The sequence below is a fragment of the Oryzias latipes genome, chromosome 7, assembly GCF_002234675.1.
Source record: "Oryzias latipes chromosome 7, ASM223467v1".
NCBI lineage: Eukaryota > Metazoa > Chordata > Actinopteri > Beloniformes > Adrianichthyidae > Oryzias > Oryzias latipes.
In genome coordinates, this window is record NC_019865.2 from 24,999,945 (window position 1) to 25,010,689 (window position 10,745).

At 45.6% G+C, this 10,745-nt stretch overlaps 1 protein-coding gene across 3 annotated transcripts; it reads left to right on the forward strand.

Moving 5' to 3' along the window:
* The first annotated feature begins 393 nt into the window (after positions 1-393).
* On the forward strand, positions 394-6,452 carry zfp64 (ZFP64 zinc finger protein). 3 transcript variants are annotated; one of them, XM_011477592.3, is made up of 6 exons: positions 394-649; positions 730-870; positions 951-1,097; positions 1,185-1,247; positions 3,250-3,501; positions 3,586-6,452. In XM_011477592.3, the coding sequence occupies exons 2-6, from the start codon at positions 753-755 to the stop codon at positions 4,959-4,961; spliced, it is 1,956 nt and encodes a 651-aa protein (XP_011475894.1). In that variant the 5' UTR covers positions 394-649; positions 730-752; the 3' UTR covers positions 4,962-6,452. The 3 variants fall into 3 exon arrangements, with proteins under 3 accessions (XP_011475894.1, XP_004071073.1, XP_023812670.1); XM_004071025.4 differs by having other exon boundaries at positions 733-870; XM_023956902.1 differs by having other exon boundaries at positions 394-605; positions 672-870.
* Positions 6,453-10,745: the final 4,293 nt, after the last annotated feature.

Consider the following 10,745-nt stretch of genomic DNA (forward strand, 5'->3'; position numbering starts at 1 on the left):
GTTTGTAAAATCAAACATTTTAGAGTCTATAAAGACTCAAAACTCTTTTATTATTCATATTAATATTATTGTTATTGAAGAATTTAAACAAAAGTTTGTGTTGTACTTGAACTTATTCTTGATAGCAAAAATTTTCTCTATTAGGACTGTTTGGGGGCCTTTAAAACCCCTCGAAAAACTTCTATGTTTGATATTAACAATTATATTTATTCCTGCATACAAGTTGGGTGAAAAACAACGGATTCTAAATTCATTAAATACATTTAATATAAGCTGTTTTTTTATAGTTTCTAAATATCTATTGTGTTTTCGTCACCACTTCGACGTATCATTGGGATTTCGGATGGTCAGAAACGCAACATGAGGCGTAACGTAGAAACGTGTGCCGTCAACCCGAAAGATTGTGTCGTAAAATCCTTCTGTATTTTCGTTGCAGTAGAGATCAGTATTTCTTCAGTATCACAGCTTTAAATGTGTGATTTTGTGGTTTACTGTATTTATTTCAGTTTAATGCCATAGAGAAGGAAATGTAAAATAAAAAAAGCAACAAAATGAGTTGATTTGAAGCTAAACGGGCTGAGAAATGGCTAAATTCACCGAAAAGGGTGAGCAAAGGAGCGGCTGCTGTTAGTTAGCAAACAGTTCAGAGGTGAGTGTCTGTTTGTTTGCAGGGGTTTGTTTTTTCCAAACTGGCTCCTGACGCGCCGCGCTTCCCCTTGTCGGCTCCAGCAGACGCGGGTCAGTGTTTGGTGATGGAGGCCAGTCCAGACATCCACATTTGCGGCTTCTGCAAGCAGCAGTTCAACAACTTCGAGGCGTTCCTGGCCCACAAGCAGGGCGGCTGCTCCCCGCCCGCCCCGGAGCCGGCGGGTGAGGCTCCGCCGCGGTTCTGCTCAGTCAGTCTCCCTGCAGGAGCCGCGTTCACTCCTCCTTTTTCTGTCTGTTCCCAGATCCCGGCAGCGACTTCGTGCTGGAGGACACCCCCCAGAGCTGCGTGCGGAGGGGGACTAAAAAGATCCTGAGCAAAGCGCAGAAAGCACCTGCGAGGAAACTGAAACCCGCCGCGGCTTCCAAGAGACACTCCTGCTGCTTTTCAGGCTCGGTCCTTTTTTCTTTTTTTTTAATGAATCCAAATATGAATAACGTTTAAATTTACCCCCTTCCCCTCCCACATTTGTCCCTAGGTTGCACCTTTAAGACCCAGTATGGCCAAAAGCACATGGAGCGGCATCTCAAAACACACACCGGTAAGGGGATGCTTTCATCTCGCGCATGCGCCGTTCCGACAAATCTTTAAAAGCAGTTTTTGGAAACAAAAAGCTGAACTCTTCCCAGTTTGGGAACATTCATTGACTTTATGTAATGAAATAGAACTTTTTAGGTCAATATTAGAAACCAAAGTACTATAGAGATATAAACTCCAGTTTGTGGTGTTTGGTGAAACTGGATCAGGGTGGATTCAGACAGATCCAGTCCAGGCGTTTGTTCTGTTTTCAGACTCCCTTCAACCGGATATTTCTGTTATGAACCAAAGCTTGTAAAAACAGGCATGTGACTAAAGTTGTCTTCAGTCATTGGCCTGGAATGACAAGGGCGGGTCAAAGCAACGGCGTGATAATTCACTTATTGAAACGTCCTCTTTCACTGACCAATTCTGGATGTCTGTATCAAGACGGTTACCGTGGTTACGCTAATACATGTTTATGATGTATAGATTGTTGGGAAAACGGTGAGCAGCGATGTGGATCACGTTAAAAGTTCTTCTCGTGAGTCTGCATTCATCCGACCACATTTCAATGAGTTGCTGTGTCTCGTCGTCATGGTTGCAACCTCCCTTCTCTGCTTACATCCCATAATGCCAGGCTAGGGTGACCGTTTTGGTCCAGTTGTTCCACTTCAAGCACGGATTGTATTCAGACTAGGCCTGCACAATATACCGCAAATTTATCGTTATCGCAACATCAAGCTGTGCAATATGCATATCGCAAAAGACAGCAAATCTGCATGGCAGCTTGAAGTGTTTAATGGATTGAAAGAATCCCTTTCTGCATTTGACCAATCAGATGGACCCCTTCACGTTGTTAACTAATCGGATGGCGCCCTATTATGTTGTATGTTCGCCTCCTATGTCAACAAGGGTCATTTGTAGTATAATTTTTAAGCTGTTGTAATGGAATGGGAATAATATTTTTGGTTGTTTTGCTAATTGTTTATATACCGCAAATTATATCGTTATCGCAGTATTAATTACTAATATCGCATATCGCGAGTTTTCTTCATATCGTGCAGCCCTAATTCAGACTGAGGAATCTGAGCGAACCGAAGCTCAGTCTGATTGGAAACGAACTGAGACCACCTCCAAAGATGGGTGAGAGAGTGGACCCTGGTCCACTCTCTCACCCATCTTTGGAGGTGGTCTCAGTTGGGTGTATTCAGACTGAAAATTGTTCCAGATTATCAAGGGAAATGATATACGATGTGTCCAGTCTGAATCCAGCCTGAGTTTCAGTCTGTAGATGATCCATCTTGGAGGTTCTCCTGTGTTGTGAATGACTTTGGGTCCATTCCTGTGTCTTTTTGAAGTGTTTGTGGCATCACATCTGTCTTTGGGTCTCTCTGGCTGACCTAGAAAGGGAAGGCTCTGACAAGTACTAGCTCCTGTCCTTTTATTTTTACCCACTTTCCCGGCTAACAACAAGAAAAAAGGAGGAATTTAATGGAAAAGATGCAACATTTGTGGGAACGCGAACATGTTTCTGCAGCTCAGCGTTCTCCTGGGAAAGCAGAACGGTTCTGTAGTGAAGCTCTGCATGGATGCTTACAGGAACAGCTGCAGTTTTTCTGTGTCCGGGACTCCAGAACTGGACTGGAGTCCTGGATGGACCGTTGATCTAGGTTTGCTTCAGTTCCTGACCTTTTGACAGACGGGTGTCCCCAGAGGACATTGAAGGGAGGAGCTAAAGGATTTTCAGTTCCTGTAAGGATGGAAGATTCGCTCCAAACTACCACAGACTGTTAATAACAACACATTCTAGTTAGAATAATCAAAATCAAGATTTGGAGCAACAGCCAAGTTGGTACAGATGCCGACGGATACGGTGGTTCTGGTCCCCTTTGGTGTTGCGTTTCAGACATGTCAGTCACTTTAATCTGTCAAATTTTGCTGTCAAATTCCAGCCAATCATTCTACCGTTCCAGTGATTGTCCAGACAGCATAAAGGCTCTCGTTTGTGTTCTTCCTGTCATCAGGCGAGAAGCCGTTTGAGTGCGAGCTGTGCCACAAGCGCTTCAGCCGGCGGGACAAGCTCAACATGCACAGCCGCTCGCACACGGGGGAGCGGCCGCACAAGTGCAAGCTCTGTCCGTACGCGGCGGCGGACAGCAGCAGCCTGAAGAAGCACCTGCGCATCCACTACGACGAGCGGCCGTTCAAGTGCCAGATCTGCCCGTACGCCAGCCGCAACTCCAGCCAGCTCACCGTCCACCTCCGCTCCCACACCGGTAACCGCCGGCGTGGCGGGGGAAAGAGCCGCTCGCCAACGCGCCTCTCAGGAGAATCATCTGACTTTTCCTGTCCTTTCTTAGGCGACGCGCCGTTCCAGTGTCAGCAGTGCGACGCCAAGTTCAAGATCAACTCGGACCTGAAGAGGCACGTCCGGATCCACTCGGGGGAGAAACCCTTCAAGTGCGACTTCTGCGAGTACCGCTGCACCATGAAGGGCAACCTGAAGTCGCACGTCCAGATCCGCCACAGCAGCGAGGACTCCCTTCAGTGCGCGCTGTGCGACTTCAAATGCGCCGGCAAGGCGGTGCTGCGGCAGCACTCCCGGCAGCACCGGCCGGCGCAGCCGCTGCAGTGCTCCAAGTGCACTTACTCCTGCTCCAGCAAGGGGGCGCTCAAAGTCCACGAGCGCATCCATTCAGAGGATCGCCCCTTCAAATGCCACTTCTGCGGCTTCTCCTCCAAGCAGCTCAGCAACCTCGCCATCCATAAGAAGAAGTGTCACTCGGAGGCGCCGGACAACGGCGGCGGCGGCGGGAAGACAGCCAGCAGAAGCGGGGTTAAAGGCACAGCCGCCGACCCTCCCAAGCCCGTCAGCTCCAGGTATCGGGCCAAGCTGGAAGCGGCCCGGGCTTACTGCTGTGACCTATGCGATGCGTCGTTTGTGAGGGAGGACTCGCTGCGCAGCCACAAGAAGCAGCACCGAGACAACCAAAGCACGCCGCTCGCCGCAGATCCAGCCAGCCTGCTTCCTGTCGCCGTGCCACACGACACCCAGCTCCCCATCCAGACCGGCGTGGTGGCGCCTTTCACAAACGCGCAGCTTAAAATCCTCGTGGCTCCACAGGACGCCTCCATCCCCGCCGCCGTGGACGCTCAGAACAAACCAGGCATGGTTCTGCTCAGCCCGGAGAACCAGGACATGGTCCTCAACTCCGTTATCCACCAGGTCAACCTGCTGACACCCCTACAAAGCCTCGGGTCGCCCCAAACCGCCGGCGAACCCCACACAGTCCTCCTGACCCACCTGAGCCCCGAGGACAGCAGCAACCCCCTCCACCAGGCTCTGCTGCAGACCGCCATCAGCCCCCACGACCCCAACGGCGCCCAGACGTTTATCACCGCCTGCCCCGAGCTGGACGGCCTCAGCTCCCTCATCCAGGGCGGGGGGACGGAGGTCACAGTGGTGACGGAGGGGAGCTCAGCTTTAGTGACGGCAGCAGCTTTGCCCGTCTCCATGGCGGCGGCAAAGGTGGAGGACAGTGCCTTAGCGTGCCAGGAGGCCTCCGTCCTGGTGCCGGGCCTCGGAGGCCAGAACGTTCTGATCCACGGCCTGCCGCTGATCGTGTCCGGTCAGCTGCAGCAGGGCGCCGTGGACCAACGCACTCTACACAGATTCCCACACGCTGGACGGACTGCAGCAGTGAGCGGGACACGCCCCTTTCTGCAGAGGACATGACCCTTTCTGCAGAGGACACTCTGCTCACAGTTGTCAAAGGTTATATTTACTTAATTCTAAAGAACTGGAGGCTACGAAGAAAACATTTTCCTTCATTTTATAAAATATGTTCATTAAGAAAAAATGCTTTTTCATACTTACATGTTATTTTTTTACAAATTCATAAGCCATCAACAATTTTTACATCAAGTAGGTAATTCATTTATGTTAAGACATTTTGATCACGTTTACAGCAAATGTTATATTTTCAGCAAAAATCAATCAAGCGTCAAATGAAAAAGCCGCTGCAGTTTTCCAGTTTGTCCACTAGATGGCAGCAGAGCGACGGGGTTCATCTGCTTCTGCTGTTAATGGATTTGTTTTGAAATCATCTCTGGATGTTTGGAAGAAGACATCAATCGAGTGTCATATCAAGACCTTCGTTCTTTAAAAGCTGAGTTTGTCTCGCTATAGATTTTCCGATAAAGTGCCTGTTCTGCCTCGCCGCCTTTTGTTCCAACGCACTTAAGTCTGCTGCACCTGAATAGGAGCCTCCTTTCCAACGCTTCGCATTGATCCCTTATCCTCTTCGCCTGGCGCTGAGGCACACTCAGGCGCAGCAGGAACACCCACAATATCGGCAGCAGCGGTCTGCTGTCCTCGACCTCCAGGGAGAAACGCGTCAAAAATGCTTTAGAGGTTGTTTTGTCTTGTTGCAGCATCTTTAAGTGGAATTGGTTTGTTTCATGCAAACATCAAATGGGTCCATTTTTGTGTTCTGACAGCTGTGCAGACTCCAGAATCTGAGCATCTGGGGAGCAAAGCACCCTGGGATACAATTGGGTTTTTATACTTCCTCCTTTCTAGCTTGGTGGCCCCGAAGATCATCTATTTGCAGAGATGGAGGCTCTGCAGGAAAACCATGAAGTGGCCTCTGGAGGAACCCTTTGATCTATTATCTAACATACTTCCAGGCCACAATCCTGAGATCCCGCCCCCTCCACTGCCACGCCCCCTCGCTGCCCTCTCCTCTTACCTTCAAGCTCCAGACATCAGACTTGAGGTTTTCCTGCAGAAAAAAATCTCTATCAGATTTAACTTTTATTTTCTTTACGAGTTCAGGAGAAATCCTGATGGTTTAGGCTGTGTCTGAATTCCCTCCCCGCTCCTAGACCCTAAAACCTTGGATACCGGTACCGGTCCGTGGGACAGTTGGTACTGCAGAGAAAAAAATAAAACCAACACCTACACTTTTCCTGTTTTATTAAGTTTTATTTTGAAAACTGCCGGATTCTCCACATGGTTCTCGTCACACATCAAGTTGCTCATTAATGTTTTGAAAATCCATCCGCTAATTCTTTTTAAAGGCCTGGACCAACCGCTACCTTGAAACCTCTAAGCTAGCAAAATAAAATAAAAAACATGTTTGGAAAGTTTGTTTTCGCAGAAAAGATCCAACAAGGAAACAGAAGAAGAGCCTTCAACTTCAAAATAAAAGCATTAAAGAAAAAACCAGGAGTCTTTACTCCAAATTAGTTTTAATATGACAGACCATAATAATAATAAAGCAGAATATTCAGCAACCGACTATGTAATGTTACGAGGATGCTGCCGATAAAGGTGGATTCATATCTTTATAAGATACCAGTCTTACTGACTCATTTGTTTGTATTTGTTCGTAAAAGAGATTTTCCAGAAGTTGAAGAGAGACTTACTCCAAAATTTTAGGGAAAGTGGAGGCTTAAAAAAAAGAAATAGGGCCTGAATTCAGCCTGGTACAGACCAGTCTGGCCTGAAAAAGGTTGGAGACCGCTGATCTAAAAGGCGGTGTCTAGTGCCCCGGATTTGAATGCTAAGTATTTTCTTTAAACCACTAATATGATGTCACAGATTTCCCAAAGTAAAGACCCAAGAAATATAAACATTTTATCAAGACTTTTCATGAATCCACTGACTTTATAAAAAATGCATCTTCAAATGACAAATTGTTCAAATGCAATGCATTGTGGTCTATGTTTGCCTAATTAGTTAGCATTAAATTACACTAGTGTTTTGCAGAGACTTCTGGGAAATTTACAGGGCGCCGGATTTTGGAATTGTAAAAACAAGACAAACGCCCTAAAAAGTGCCTTAAGTGGTGAAAAGTGAGGGAATTTAGACACAACCAGAATCTGGAGAAATGTAGCCGGACTCTACTGTACGACCCTTCCTTCCTCCCTAACTTCCCTCCTTCCTTCCTTCCTCCCTAACTTCCCTTTTTCCTTCCTTCTTCCCTAACTTCCTTCTTTCCTCCCTAGCTTTCCTCCATTCTTCCTTCTTCCCTTACTTTCCTCCTTCCTTCCGTTTTCCCTAACTTTCCTCCATTCTTCCTTATTCCCTTACTTTCTTCCTTGCTCCCTTACTTCCCTCCTTCCTCCCTAACTTTCCTCCTTCCTTCTTTCCTCCCTAGCTTTCCTCCATTCTTCCTTCTTCCCTTACTTTCTTCCTTCTTTCCTCCCTAGCTTTCCTCCATTCTTCCTTCTTCCCTAACTTCCCTCCTTCCTTCTTTCCTCCCTAGCTTTCCTCCATTCTTCCTTCTTCCCTTACTTTCTTCCTTCCTTCCTTCCTTCCTCCCTAGCTTTCCTCCATTCTTCCTTCTTCCCTTACTTTCTTCCTTCCTTCCTTCTTTCCTCCCTAGCTTTCCTCCATTCTTCCTTCTTCCCTTACTTTCCTCCTTCCTTCCTTCCTTCCTCCCTAGCTTTCCTCCATTCTTCCTTTTTCCCTTACTTTCCTCCTTTCTTCCTTCCTTCTCTCCTTCTCTCCTTCCTTCCTTTTCTTGAGAGAAATCCTGGAAAATTCCGGACTCGATCCTGAAGGAGAACGCGGTTCTTGTTAGGGACAACTAGAACAGATTCTTTTTGGTCCGGATTTCTGCGATCGTCCAGCCGCTGAACGTCCGTGTCGCACAGCCACTTCCTACATTCTACATTTTTTGTAAAACGTGTGATACACGTCAATCATACGTGTTTCTTGCGTTCTTCATCCGTCGATGTGCTCAGATGTCCGTTGAGGGTTTCAGCCAACGGGTCTTTACATGAATTCTGTCTTGAGCTGTTGAAAATGTTTGCTGTTTATGCAAATTTAACGTAGTTTCTACTCAATTATTACGTAACTCTTACACAATTGTGGGTGAGTTTTGTGTGATGCTTACACTAATTTGTAGCTTTGACCTTTGTGTCACATAGCAAATGGCATCGGATGCCGTGAGAAATGAATCGGCGGCGCGTTGACACGTGTTGGTTTTTCCTCTGCAGGCCTCTTTTTTGCCTCCACCTTGTTTAGCCCCTTTCACTTTGTGATACAAGTAGAGCAACACAACCATTTGTCTTTGTTAAGATTGTTTCTTGATTAGTTTGGAGGAAGTCTTTGGTATGTGTTTTTTTTAAGAGTTTACAGCTGATCCTTGGGGGGGGGGGGGGGGGGTAAAAGATGGATCAATTTTTGACTCCAGTCATCAAACCTGTAGGGGTGGACAGCAGGACGCTGCAGTGTCTTCGTCCCCTCAGCGGCGCCGCTTTTGCTCTTTAGCGTAGAGGCTGAAGCGGTGAATGCAAACAAGCAGCCATCAGCTTTTGTGCTTCAGAAACAATGAAACGTTCGGCCATTGTTTCCCGCGTGCCACTAACCCCAAACAAATGGGATGTTTGCTATTTTCTGTTTTCTTCGGCCTGTTGATGCCAGAACAATCCCTGGATTGTGTAGGTCGTGTTCGGTGTGATGACGGTGGGATGCAGGATTTGTTCCTGCTGTTAATTTTAATGCTGGCTATTGTTGCTATCTGTTTTTTGGTTTTTGTTTTGTTTTGTTTGTTTGTTTGTTTTCCCGTGTCAGCATTTTGTGTTTCCAGCTCTCACAGATCTGCCCAGCAGGACGGCGGCCTTTTCATCCGCCTGAAATGGTCCCAGCTGACGCAAAGCGAATGCAGATCAAACCATCATGAAGCTTTTTCACAGTTCAAAAATGACAACAAACCAAAATTAATGTTTACCATCAGACTGTAGAGAGTAAAAAGGAGCAGTCATCAGATTTATCAGGCCTTAAATATAAATTTAAGTTATTTGTGCTTATTTTATTTTGGAAAGCTGAGTGAGAAAACACAGAAACCCTCACACTTTTGGAAAAAAATAAAAGTGAAAAGAGGAAAAATAAACGCTAGTTTTGACAGAAAAAAATTACACTAAGACAGCAAAACCTTTTCTTAACAAAATTTTGGAAACTGAAACTTTTCTGATAAATATTTCTGTTAACAAATCAAACATTTGGTGGGTTTTCTTTTAGAATTAGGCTCCCATGGACTCATATAAGTAAAGGCCGTGTCCCACAGCCACTGTGTACGTTTTACGCATTGTGTCTTTTGTAAAACGTGTGATACACGTCATTCATACGTGTTTCTTGCGTTCGTCATTCGTCGATGTGCTCAGATGTCTGTCGAGGGTTTCGACTGGCAGGTCTTCATGTGAATTCAGTTTTGGTTTTTTATGCCGTTTATGCATATTTAACATAGTTTTACACTATTATTACGTAATTCTTGTACAACTGTGTGTGATTTTTGTGAGATGCATTCACTAATTTGTAGCTTTTTTCATGACCGTTCTACGTATGTCTAACAGACTTTTCACGATGTATCGCGTTAAGATAACATCATTGACGCACTAATCACTAACAGACTGTATATGACAGCATGATCGTCACGTTTTACGTTGATTCACGTCTTCCTTATTCGGTTTATTCCTACTCCTTCTGTGGTTTTAACGTGGTTCATTCGTGATCCATCTATGGGATGTCAGTCACATGCCATCCCACATCGAACGTTCTCCAAACGGTGCCATTTCAAAACTCAGCATGAACAAACTGCAGAGACGAGTGGAAAAACCTTCATTAACGGCAAAAGTCTGCTAAAAATCAAAACGCTGTTTGATAACAGAACCCTTCGACCGTTCATGCCAATACCGTGAATCAGCTGATTCTGAGGGGGAGAAAAGGACCTTCTTATATCAGCTATAGTATAGTATAGTATAGTATAGTATAGTATAGTATAGTATAGTATAGTATAGTATAGTATAGTATATGTATAGCCGCACATTACTAACATAACGCTAGGGACACAGCTGCTGTACTATTCTGTATGCGTAAACGGTTGAAAGGTTACGTTAGCTAACGCTCCAATGTTAAACGGGTTAAAGGATCGTGGATAAAAAAAGCAGAGGAGAGTGCACACCGCCACCTGCTGTTCAGTTTATGTAGGAGCATCGTCCACTTATGGAAGGAGAGAAATAAATATTTTTTCTTGTTGATTTCCTTTATTCTATATCAGTGTTTTCTATATCAGTGTGCCGCGGAGCACTAGTGTGTGTGGGAGATGGTCAGGTGTGCCTTGGGAAATTACCCATTTTCACTGATCTAACAACATTTTCCATCTCCAGGATATCAGCTCTGTGTTCATCCAAACAGGCCCTGATAAAACACAGAGTAGTTAGGAATATGAAAAATTGTAAAATACTTTTTTCTTTGTGTTTATTTGATTTTATTAAAGACATTTGGATAAGAATGACAGTACCGTAATATAGCCGCATCTTCAGCTCTGTTTTCGGAATAGCCCCGCCCCTTTAACTGTCTCCACCAATCATTCTTGGAGGCTTAATCACACGTCATCAGTCTGACCAATCAGAAGTGATTAAAGTCTTCATTTCCTTGTTCCGATTCTGCTCATAAAGTCTCTCAGTTCTAACATAAATACCAGCTAAAGCTCGTCGCGGTGTAGCTTTC

Bases quoted from the DNA above. Each gene is read 5' to 3' on its own strand.
- zfp64 (XM_011477592.3), top strand. From the start codon at position 753: ATGGAGGCCAGTCCAGACATCCACATTTGCGGCTTCTGCAAGCAGCAG. The intron at 871-950 runs GTGAGGCTCCGC...GTCTGTTCCCAG, and splicing joins GCCCGCCCCGGAGCCGGCGG to ATCCCGGCAGCGACTTCGTG. The intron at 3,502-3,585 runs GTAACCGCCGGC...GTCCTTTCTTAG, and splicing joins CCACCTCCGCTCCCACACCG to GCGACGCGCCGTTCCAGTGT.